Raw genomic sequence first — 12917 nt, forward strand, 5'->3', positions numbered from 1 at the left:
CACGTGACTGGATTTCTTTCTTTCTTTTTTGCCGTGGGTCCCTCCAGTTCACCAACAGATGGCGCTAAAATTAGTCTGATAAAACAAACAGGGTCACACTATCAGCCACTTGGTGTGTGGGTGGCTGCCTGTCACTGTGTCACACCAGGGCCACGTATCAAGACCAGAAAGGAGAAAGAACTGTGAAAGGAAGAAGAAGAAGAAAAAAAGAACAGAAAGTGAAATTGCAGCAGACATGGACCTGCGTGCAGAATTACTCAAGTCAATTTGGTATGGTTTCACAGCCTTGGATCTAGAGAAGAGTGGCAAGGTATCAAAGTCTCAGCTCAAGGTGAGTGGAAGAATATTCTAACTGGATGAGATTTGATAATGCTTTCAGGATCAATGACTTGGATGTCTTTTCTTCAACCAGAAATCCTTATTTCCGTTCTCACGAGCATAGTCCTCAAGCCTAGGACGAGTCACGTAAAATGAAGCAAATGTGTTACAGAAGATTAGTTATTATAATGGGAAAAGTTATTAAATTAGTCCTTTTTATTAAAAGAAAATGGTGAGGTGATGGAGTTGGACATAGGCCTATAATATAACTTATATAGCCTAACTGACATTTCCTGTGTGAAGAAATCTTTTGTAACCAATGTTCCTTCTCAAAGAATTTGCTGATAGTGTATTTCCTATGCTCTCAATACTGAAAGGCACACAATATGCATCTCTGTCTTGAGAACTATGAGCGGGAGAGCAGCAGTTTGTTCTCAGCCTGTATATGAATGGCAGCCCTCATCTCTAAGTCGTGCCTTGACTGGGCCCATGATATAACAATGTGCAGTGCAATTGGTACTCTGGCACTGGATGGGACCTGACCAGAGAACTGACCATTGAACAGCGTATGCTCATCGATGCACTACGTCACAAATATCAAAAGAACATTGTAAGCAAAACGAAACAAAAAACAGCCCACACCAAGTAGAAGCATCTTGTTAATTGTTATCTCTGTAGGCTACGTACGGTCCTCACCAGCAGTGCCTCTCAATGAAGCCACTGTGTTGATCACTTGATTTCGTCATTATGTCATTTCATTGGACCAGACTCCATGCCAGCCACCAACAGGATCCAGCCATGTGCTCCTGGCTCACAACAGAACTTTGTTATGACCAGGCGTATTCCTGTAGGCGAAGGCAGGCTGTTGTTGTGTACTGGCTGACCCAGTGTCAGTGTTCTTATACACTCAGGGTTCGATTTGCTGGGGGTGGGGGTGTCATGCATTTCATTTTGGGAGAATATATATTTGATAAAAATCACTATTAAAGGCAAGCGAACACGTAGGCTATGTTAACCACATTAACCCTGGTGTAAACCTATATGTTAGGTATATTTTCAAATATGTTCAAACTCTTTAAATCAAAAGAAATAGCTAAAATTGTTATTTTCTCCATTTGTTGTACAAGAAAGTATATAGGGGGTATAGCGGTAATAGTTTTCAATTCAAACCCTGCTTAATGAGAGGCAGGTTTGATGCAAATGCTTTGAGAGAGACAGGATGTCTGATAAAATACATCAGATATGTCAAAATTATGGCTTTCAATTTCAGCAACAGATATGCTTTATAGTAAAGCAATACATGAAAGTTTTGGAGCTACGAGCAGGCGTCATAGTGCATTGACCATTTGATTTACTGAGTTGTTGTTTTTTATATTTAATATTACCTCAATTTATTATTTTCTTTTATTAATTCACTGTTTCTGTCAAATATTGTGACAGATTATTTTGGCCAAGTACAGTATATTGTATAATTGGCTCTCTAGCTATATCCTGGCTTGTTTGCATATCTTTGACATGATCTTTCCACATGAAATGGCTATTCACAATTTCACTAGACAATTAATTGTCCTACAAATAATTGTGATTAATGATTTAATTGTATTGGAACATATAAACACGTAAACATTACATTTCTGTTTGGCTTTCAGACTTTGTAAACACAAATTCCACAGGGAAGATACAGTATGACAAATCATTTGAATATACAAAGAAGTAACTGAAAATGACTAGTACAGTACCAATAATCAAAATAAATAATGTACTATGACTAAAATAGGCCGTATTTATTTATACATTCAACATTACTCCTAGATCAGCTTTTGCTGCTATTTTTTGAAAATGTATAAACATTTTTCAACACAGAAACAATTCTGACCATTATGCACATTATGCTAAATTAATTATGATCATTTACAATTTAGGTATTTAGCCGATGCTCTTAATCCAGAGTGATTTACAGTAAGCAAGAACAATACATGTATGGTAATACATCAAATACATAGAAAATTGTCATCAGGAATCATAAGCAAGCTAACAAACTGACATCCGTCTAACAGTAGAATATCTGTACAATGAATTTAAGCTATACACTATAGGAGGTGCGTATGAAGCCTGTCTTGGACGGGGTATCTGGACGTAAAAACAAGTGCTACAGTAGGATGGGGTCTACATAAAATGTTATCTAAATTACATAAGTTTAGCCTTTGCATACGCCTGTAAGGTCGTCGAGGCTAGTGCAAGTGCTATGGCAGTGCTATGATAATCACAATTATTTGCGATTAGGCCAATAATGAATAAGTTATAGTCGATGCCAGTATATCAATGAATTAGGGTGAAAATGTTTAATCCCAGTTGTTTTGTCCCAAGAAATTATACAGCTATTATCTGCATAGTATTAAGAAAAATAGGATATATTATGACATCAGACAGACGTATCAGTTCCATAAGAATTATGTCAAGTGTATTTCTCAATGTTCAGGCTTTCCTTGTGATAACCTTCGTTGCTCACTTTATTGTATTCCAGGTGCTTTCTCATAACCTGTGCACAGTCCTGTCTATTCCCCATGACCCAGTGGCTTTAGAGGAGCACTTCAGGGATGATGACGACGGACCAGTGTCCAGCCAGGGCTATATGCCTTACCTCAATAAATATATCCTGGACAAGGTGCTACAAACAAACACATCTATCCATGTTGTATTATGTATTGATTGTATCACATTATAAAATCTATTTTTCAACCAGTGTTTCATGACCCAAATCTCAGAATTCTCAGAAATAAATTGATACTCAGACTGCTGTGTATTTTTAAGTAAACACAAAAAATCTTATCTTCTTTTATCCTCCTTTCAATACAGTAGCAAATGACTGAAAACATTTTTTTTATCAATTATCTTACAAAGATCCTGTATTTTCTTCTCTTTTTTACACACCCTCTGCTGTTTGCATTGCATTGATTTTAATCGATTTACGATGTATCGTTACATGCCTAGTTATCATACATCATGACAGGGGTCATGGACAGAGATGAATATTTGGTTAATTTGGGTCCAAGTCTATTATGAATGGGAACTTCTCTCTGTACCTGACATAGTGTTATGCATTATGTCCCAAGGTTGAAGAAGGCTGTTTTAAGAAGGAAGATGTTGATGAGCTCTGTTGGACTCTTACGGCAAAGAAAAACTACAGACCTGACAGGAGCAGCGATACTCTGCTGCCAGAAAAGGATGCTTTTCGTCTTTGGTGTCTCTTCAACTTCCTGTCTGAGGATAAATACCCATTAGTGATGGTTCCTGATGAGGTTGGTTCACCTCACCCACCAACCATATTTCACAACAAAGTGTATTATACTTTTCTCTAAAGTGACTAAACTATGAAATAGTTTAAAAAGCACGTGGCTTAATTGCGCACATCCAGTTCCTGGCTGGTGCTGGACTAAAGGTAGATACATGAAAGAAGTCCGCACACAGGCTCTGCTCCAGTGGTGTTTTGTTTTATTTAAAACACCATTAGTTTAGACTCTAAACTAATGGTGTTTTAAATAAAACAAAACACCACTGGAGCAGAGCCTGTGTGTGGACTTCTTTCTTCTTTCATTAAACTATGAAATAATCAGGAATCTATAGCCTGCCCTGAAGCATATAATGTCCACATTTCTAAACCACAGTTTCTTTCCTTCACTGAACACCCTGTTCTTGCAGCAGAAGTGTGGGCTTGTTGCTGTCTTGCAGTTTGTGTTTTAGTTTCCTGTAGTGACTTTCATAACCGCTACAGCCATAGTGCAAACCGTATACCTAACCTTTAATGGGTGGAGTTGCTTGTACTGTATCTGGAAGGCAGTTATAGCAAATAAGAATGGAATCTGAAGGATTTGACTAATACATTTTGATCACAAGACTCCAGAGTTTTGTACAAAATCTGTAGGAGTAGCAAAAAAGTGTGTTTTGAAGAAAACTTTAAATCATGGGGAGTTGTATCTGATGTATCATGATCCAAAGAATCCAGGGAAGTTTGTTTGTTTTGTTATAGAGCTACACTGGGGCCGATTTGACTGGGGTGGAGGAGCTTCCTTGGCCTACTGGGAGTGTCCGTCCAACCCTGCCACACACACACACACACACACACACACACACACACACAAACATTGTGTCCATCCAGCAACGGATGGAAGGACAGGAGCGAAAACATAGTATGGTCACAATGCCTTACACCACGATGCATTGTGAGCTTGTAGATCAAGTATTTTCGGGAAAGAGATTTAGTGTAGAGGCACATACTAGATGACCTAGTATAGAGTCCCGGAGGACATTGGTCAACTGGTTCAAATGGATAATATTGACGATTGTCTATTGTCTAAGTGATCCTTGCATACCTTATCTGTATGCATGAGCTCAAGGCTTTGTTGTTTTCCCTGTGTTTTAAGGTGGAGTACCTATTGAAGAAGATATGCATGGCTATGAGCACTGAGCTCAACTGTGGTGAATTAGAAGAATTCCTTTCCCAAGATGCAATGCAACAGAACAACTTCATCGTTTGGGCTTTTCTGGAGATGATGAACTCAGGGAGGATAACCAGAGGAATGGATAAAAGCATAATCAGTATGGCTATAGAAGAAGTGTACAGGGAAATACTTGGCGATATCCTCAAGGAGGTAACAAACCAACTGCCATTAGCGTTTGGACTGGCATTGCCAGACTGATCACGTGGGATCACGACTGTTAACGTTTGTGATGATCAGTCTGCACAATGGCAGTCTATTTAGAGTTGCCTGTTTGGGTCTCTAAAAAGCCTGTTTCTTTGTCAGTAATCAGTATTCTGTATGTTGGGTTGGGAATGGGATGCATCCAGGGCTATTTGTGGAAAAAGGGTCAGTTGAGAAGAAACTGGAAGGAACGCTGGTTTACCCTACGACCCAGTAACTTGGCCTACTACACTTGCGAGGCTCGTAAAGACTGCCTGGGCAACATAGCTCTAGATGCCAACTGCTGTGTGGAGGTAAGCAGCCCAGAGAAGCAATTTCACATTAAGTAGACAAGTAGAGGACATTTTGGGGAAATGATACTGGTTAAAAATATTACTTCAAGTAGCATATTGTCAGAACTCATAATCACTGTATTGCCAGTATGTGACATAGATAGGACAATAACAGCTAGGACAATGTCACTTCACCAGACAAACAATGTGCTAATGACTCCAAAGCTCTTGCTGTTCTCTTTGAACTAATAATTGAACTAATAATCTATTTCGATATGTCTACTTAGTATAGTATCGGTATGTTTAGTGTTTTAAGCAAAAAATATGTTCTCTATGTCAAACAAATGTCAGAAAAGCATGTCTACCACAACACATGGAGCCAACAGTATATGATTCAAGTTCATCAGGGCCACTTTTCTAATTCAGTGGTTCTCAAATATTTTCATGTCAAGGAACCCCGAATTGATACATACGGCACTGTACCTGGCACAAGTGTTTTATTATTTAAAAAAGAAAAGATAAATCAGCATTCAGCTCACAACGCCTTGCATTGTGAAGCGTTATGTCACCTGTTCCTTATTTTTGGAACACCACCAAGGGGTTCCCGGACCCCACATTGAGAACCATTGTCCTAAATGAACTCAACTCAGTCAATCCTATGATATTATTGTTGGTTGATGGTCTATTTTTAATTAAAGTATGTGTGTGTGGACAGATTGTGTCAGACCGAGATGGGAAGAGGTGCATGCTCTGCCTGAAAACCTTCTCTAAGACCTATGAGATGAGTGCCTCAGACAACAAACAGAGACAGGAATGGACTACAGGTCAGAAGGGTCACTTGATGCTTAGTCCTTCATGTTCATGTTGATTATTTACATTTCACAAATCTGTCATATTCTCTCATCAAAAAATATAAGTGCTCACAGCAGTGGTTTTCAAAGTTGTTGTGCCTAAAACATAGGGAAGTCAGGTTGAAAATATAAAGGCTAATAAGACAAATATGCATTAATACATTATAATTACCCTCTATAACTAAAAGATCACACCCGTGTGAAGTGAGGGGCGCTCTTATGTCGATTTGCTCGTCCACTTATAATGTACATTCTCCATTCATTGTCAATGAGAATTGTGTGTAAAACAAAAATCTACACTAATAGCAATATTTTTTGTAAGTATAAATAACCTCCTTTTTATTATGTGCAATATACATTCCATAGGGCTGGACCACACATGGACAAATTACATCATCAACTTGCGGCGGGAGTTATCTCTATTGAGTGAAAGTTTATCTCTTTTTTTTCCCCACTTAATTTTTATTGAAGGAAGACAATACGGAAAGAAAAGGAAAGAAAAAGACAAAAAGTAAAAGATGCTATAATAATGTTTGGTCGTTAATCCCAAGGCACACTTACGCCTCAGCCCAACGTTTGGTAACCACTGGCTAATGCATAATTTAAGCTCTGTCGTATGCCGTTGGTTGTGCCGAAAATGACAGAACCAAAGCTCACAGTGTCAAGCTTGCGTATCTGCAATTTTTGGCTATTTCCGTTGTACAATGGAGCATTTCTCTCTCCTGTGTGCCCAGCCATTCAAATGGCCATCAGGTTGCACGTAGAGGGCAAGACCTCCCTTCACAAAGACCTGAAGATGAAGCGGCGTGAGCAGCGCGAGCAACGAGAAAAGAGGCGCCAGGCCAAGGAGGAGGAGTTGCAGAGGCTACGAGCCTTGCAAGAGGAGCGGGAGCGTAAGCTGGCAGAGCTGGAGCTCCTCAAAGAGGCACAGAGGCAGGCTCAGGTTCTCCTGGAGCAAGACGAGCATAGGAGGCGTCAGCAGCACGAGGAGCTCCATCAGGCCCTGGAGGTGCAGCTTCGTGAGGCTGAGCAGGTGAGGAGGGTAACGGAATGGGAGGGGAGTCTAACCGCCTGACAAAGACCAGACTCACTCAAATTGTTGTGCTCTGAATCAATTCATTATTCAAATAAATAAAAAATAGAGCTGCAAGCAGCTATAAAATGGTGTCAAGCCCAAAAAAAAACTATGCAATATACACAATGAGACTGCTTTTTGGTTACGCTGATTGGCTGAAGGTGTTGTCTGTCAACGCTGTAGTCCCGTAACCAGAGTCAGACTGTTTTCTTTGACGCAGCCAAAAAAAGGTAGAAAAGTGGATCGAGCAAATCATAACAATTTACTCATTGGGAGATCTAAAGGTCAGAGATTATTCAAATATTTGTATTGAAGTTTTCAAATTTTAAAAGGACAAACAACAGATACATAACAAAACAAATACAGAATAGATACAAAACAACAAAAAACAGTACTCAACATGTATATAGAGTATATAGAATTATGAAATGCAAAGGTCAGAGCTATTTTGACGAATTAATGTGAGCTTCAGTTCCTAAGGGATTCTCACTGCCCTCTACCATATTGCCGAATGTCGTGAAGAACGATACCACAGAACTGCCAAAACTGCTAAAATGGCGAAATTTTCACTGAAACAATAAAGCTAACAAGTCACACAAAATAAACTACTATGGATGTGCATGTGCCAATTTGAGATTTGTAGACTTTAACCTCCATCTGGGTTTGTCAAGGAAATCCACAGGAAAGGTGGAAAGGGGGTGGGGGATATTCATTTGAGGGTGTTAAAAAAAGTCATCCTTGATGGAATATTCGAGATTCAAGATTTGTTACATCTCATGCTGTATATAAAAGTACAAGAGTAAAATTATTTGGTTTCAGTTCCTCGATATTGTAGCAATATAGACAACAATAACTAAATAGGAAGGGCAAAAAATATAGACTCCCTAGGAGTAATTCTTTTAGGTTTCTACAGGTTAGGAACTACATCCGTAACTTTTCTTTATTCAAGTTTATTGCTGATAGTGTGAGAATAAGTGAAAACCATAATTGCAATTTGCTGTAGAACTGAGGTAGTCTTCATGTTAATTTCCTTCTACATGTCTCAGGCACGGACCAGCATGCAGGCAGAGATGCTACTGAAAGAGGAGGAAGCAGAAAAACAGAGGAAGAGGATCCAGGAACTGGAGGAGATGCAGAAGCGTCTAGAGGAGGCTCTACAGCAGGAGATCAAAGCCAGGCGGGATGAAGAGGCCTCCCGTTACACTCAGGCTGGGTATGGTGTTAACTGTATGTTGCAACTGTTAACCACACACAACAACCATGTGACTGCTCTCGGAAAACAAGATGAAGAGAATACTGTAACTTTCAGCAAACTGTTTCTTTTTTTTCCTCTCTTTTTTTGTGGTTAACTTCTCTAACTTCTGACGTCATGTGGGTCTATGGGATTTTCCATTATTATGTCATCATGCTGATGCCTTAAGACTGGCCATGAATTTCCTAACAGCGGCGGAAAGGTTGACTCAGTAGCATGAAGATACCAAGGAGTTGTCAGTGATGTCACTGACTGTGGTTTCTAAACAGCTTTGAGTCCTTGCTATTTGTGGGGTAACTCTGTCATTTCTCAACCGTTTTGGACGTGGGGCGGCTCGCCAGAAACGGGTCTGCACCCTGGGCTCTGTAGGTCTGGAACCCCACATGGAGTTGCACCACTCACTTCACCACTCACTTGCACCACTGTGATTTCTTTTTAATGAGTGCTCTGGGGGAGCAGTTAATGGTTACCGGAAATAAGTGTCTTAGGTTGGCAACGTTGTGACATTCTGATTACCAGACGACCTCTCCACTAAAGCTATGGCCACCCTGTGGTCATCCTGTTTTGGCTTGTATAAGACAGTTCTTGATTGAAGCATCTGTGAAGCCAATAATCTGCTGGTGAAAGCGGGTCATATTATACTATGTTCCTGAGGAAGTAAACCTGCCAACAGAGGAAGTTGTCAAGTGCTGTAATCACATCTGTTTGTCTGCACTCTGTCTTAGGGCCGATTCATACTCCTGTTTCGGCGCTGTAGTGCCGAAATGATTTTGGCTCGTCAGAAAATTTCAGTAGCACCGAAGAGCCGACTTTAGGACGGTACCCGCCCCCCCGAACCTCAAATGACGTCAAATTGTAGGCTCTACAGCGCCGAACCGACTTTTATTCGGCTCTAAAATAGGAGTATGAATCGACCCTTAGCCTCAGATGAAATGTTCATGCACAATCTACAAGTATTTAAGCATCACTCACAGAAACATTTGTATTCCTTTGATCATCTTAAACAACTACACAGTGAAATCAGTGCAAATGTAACTTGTAAACCATTACAGGCCCATTTTTACACCCTGAGTTAGGTTTTGCTGTGTGTGGAGTCACATTAATCATGAAACAGGTATGTGCCTTGTTGCATCCAGGTTGCTGGCTGAGGAGGAAGAGAAGATGAAGGCCCTCATGGCGCTCCAGGAGGAGCAGGAGGAGTACATCCTGAAAACCCAGAGGGAGAAACAAGAGCTGAAGCAGGAGATGGAGATCAAGTCTCGGTCTCTGGTTGAGGCCGAAATGCAGTTGGAGGAAGTCCGTGCCAACCGACACAGAGTTGAGCAGGACGTGGTGGTAAAGTCTCATTTAGACTTTTTGGCACAACCGTGTCGCTTGGTAAACTTATGCATTAAATATTTTCACTATTGCAGATGTAAAAAAGTAAGCTGTAAGAAATTAAAAAAATTACACGACATCCAAAAAATAATTGGTGTTGGTGGTTGAGAAGCAAACACACAAAAAAAAGCAAACATTCCTAAAAAAATAATATTAAAATAATTCCCACAAGATACTTCTGGAATCAAAGTAACAACACAAGCATGGCATACTTATTACACTGCAAGCTCGTGGTCATGGCGAATGTTCTGAGGTTTTCTTTTTCTTGTTTTGTATTGTAACCCAAGTGTTATTAGTGACTATAGTGGCAGTGAAGATTGGGTGCATCATTCTGCACAGAGACAAACATGGGAACATACTTCATAAAGAAATGTTTTCCGAAATTTGGGAGTTGAAGTTTGAAGATGATTTTTCACACTTGTTGGGTTCATAGGAGTCTCTATTGTTGTTTGACAGACTGCCCAGAGGAAGCTTCGCCAAGCCAGTACCAATGTCAAACACTGGAATGTACAGATGGTCAGACTAATGCGACCGATTGGACCAGGGGGTATGTGACACATTTGCAAAAGTTTTACACTAATCTGTTTTTTACGGTTCCATTGTATGGTAGCATTTCATACTTAAGAATTGTGTGATAGCTTAAAACACGACGACAACAACAACACAGCAATATACACATAAGTTGCTGTATTGTGCTGTATGTAATCTTAAATAATGAGCGTTTTAGTTTTATGACACAATAGTGTTGATACTGTTGTATTTGCTTTATCTCAAAATTTACCACATTTCCTCATATTGTGTAAGTACATTTACTTTTACGTTTGTGCAAAATACCTCATCTCTGGGGTTATATAGGTCAGTGAATATAACACTTGTACTTTTGGCACTTGTGGTTTACTTGGCACTTACTGTAACTGTGTATCATGTTGAAAGATGTACCTCTTTTTTCTTGTGGTAAAATATTGCAGTGTTGCCAATGTGTTAACCACTTAAGCACTATTCATACACTTTAAAAAATAACAGATCTACAAGCTCACAATGCATCTATTTATATATACAATATAAAAAATATATATACTTTTTCTCAGTGCCTTCTAGCCTATTTCTACAACTCCTCGAATATAGACTTAATATCTGATGGTATCTGCCAATCTTATAATGAATACTTTCATTTTCTTCACACAGTAACTAAATCTTATTTTTCAATGGTCTTGTTCAATGTTTATAGAAAAAAGACCATCTCTAGGAAGCTCTTGCACCGCCCAGCTCCCCACACAGAGAGACCCTGGACTACTGAGGATCATAACGCGATCTGAGAGAGATGAGGAGAGCAAGGAGAATGTAAAAAACAATGCTGGTTGTGAGGAAGAGAAACGCCTCTCTAAATCCTCAAATGGAGACATGGACATCCCATAGATACACACATCACAGCCTTTCTTGGCTGTGATGTCTTTCTTGAGACATTCCGATGGGGACAATATCTCAGAAAAGGGCATGAATCTGTGAACAATATTCCCACCAAGTGGCCACTTGAAGAAAAATAGTTTAAGGGATGCTACATGGTAGAGTGGCGGGTACTGAGTTTACAACCATTTGAAACCATCGAAATGACTCACATCATGTCACTGACAGTAATAATTTAAAATGTTTTAATGACGAATTAATTATTTTGGATTGCTTAATATATTGACTGCGACTTGTGTGAGGAATGAGGACTCATCTGGTCACAAACAATACCTCAGATCAGAAAACAAGACTAACATGATCATTAACTTTAGAATCTTAATTAAGAGTGCAACAAGGCATTTGTTAATGTCCAATGCTGATGGGAGAAATGTATTAATTTAAGTCTTCTTTATAATTTGGTCAAGCTGCAAAGTCAAATTGCTTAACTTTTGTGGAAAAAGTGTGGTTTTAGTCATTTTACCTTAGAAACTATTAGTCATTTTACCTTAGAAACTAATTATTCATCATATCAGACCACAATAACCGGGGAAAAAAGAGTCACAGAGAGAAGTTGTATGCTTCCTGTTTCTATTGATAGTTAACATGTGTGTAAAATTGTAAATACTATACGGCACGTCTTTTTCTGTCTGCCCATAGGGCAATCTAAATGTGAAACATAGGCTACCTGCAAAATGTATTATAACCTTGGTTTTGTAATAAAATATTAATTGCTACATTACCCTGAGTGCCTGTTTTATATTTGCTGATATTCAACAAAAAATTTAACATTTGTTGTGGTAGGCTACAGAAGTCTAGAATAGTTTCTATAATCCCATTGCATTCGCCGCTTCTGCTTTGTGTGTGCATGTGTGTGTGTGTGTGTGTGTGTGTGTGTGTGTGTGTGTGTGTGTGTGTGTGTGTGTGTGTGTGTGTGTGTGTGTGTGTGTGTGTGTGTGTGTGTGTGTGTGTGTGTGTGTGTGTTTGATAGTTGATTGAAGTATGTATTAAGTTATTTATTAAGTTTGCAGAATTACAGAACTCAATACAAGAAAATTGTTAACTGTGGCCCCTTTTCCACCGGTTGGTTCCCAGTGGGAACCGGTTCAGTTCTTTTTGGTTTTTAGTCCATGAGCCAGAGCTCCAAAATTGAAACGTTAATTATGAATTGAGTGCGCAAAACCATACCTATGTTAAATTGTTATCACCATTAAACTTCCCCAATTGAGTACTTACACGAAGACAATGATTTATTGTATTACAATTGTTTATGTTTTAATATGCAAATGAGGCATTATGTAGGACAATATACAAAATAATCAAAAATATGAAAAAGCTACTACTGTGGAAGGGTTATCATGTATTAATTTACTTGTATTGATCCTATAAACGATTTAATATAGTTTGCCCACCAATTTTGGAGCTCTGGCTCATGGACTAAAAAACAAAAATAACTGAACCGGTTCCCATTGGGAACCAACCGGTGGAAAAGGGGTCTGTGAGTGGATGACCAATAAAGCACTAGACTTGTTTACAAGAGGGTCCACCTTGTTCACATTTAGAGACATACTGTACAAATATACACTTCTATATAGTGAAAAAACAGGAAATCATCATCATAAAGGAGGT

The 12917-nt window shown here is 39.2% G+C and overlaps 1 protein-coding gene across 2 annotated transcripts; it reads left to right on the forward strand.

Annotated features, from left to right (window-relative positions):
• The first annotated feature begins 146 nt into the window (after positions 1-146).
• Positions 147-12017, forward strand: LOC308315242 (differentially expressed in FDCP 6 homolog). Of its 2 annotated transcripts, none has more exons than XM_080763118.1 (11): positions 147-331; positions 2843-2983; positions 3432-3617; positions 4740-4967; positions 5165-5311; positions 6006-6114; positions 6876-7174; positions 8263-8429; positions 9605-9803; positions 10302-10392; positions 11074-12017. In XM_080763118.1, exons 1-11 carry the CDS (start codon positions 236-238, stop codon positions 11259-11261), a joined length of 1851 nt encoding a protein of 616 aa, XP_080619244.1. In that variant the 5' UTR covers positions 147-235; the 3' UTR covers positions 11262-12017. The 2 variants fall into 2 exon arrangements, with proteins under 2 accessions (XP_080619244.1, XP_080619245.1); XM_080763119.1 differs by having other exon boundaries at positions 10279-10392; positions 11074-11206.
• The last annotated feature ends 900 nt before the right edge of the window (positions 12018-12917 follow it).

Source organism: Protomyctophum bolini (genome assembly GCF_963924005.1).
Source record: "Protomyctophum bolini genome assembly, chromosome: 5".
NCBI classification, from domain to species: Eukaryota; Metazoa; Chordata; class Actinopteri; order Myctophiformes; family Myctophidae; genus Protomyctophum; species Protomyctophum bolini.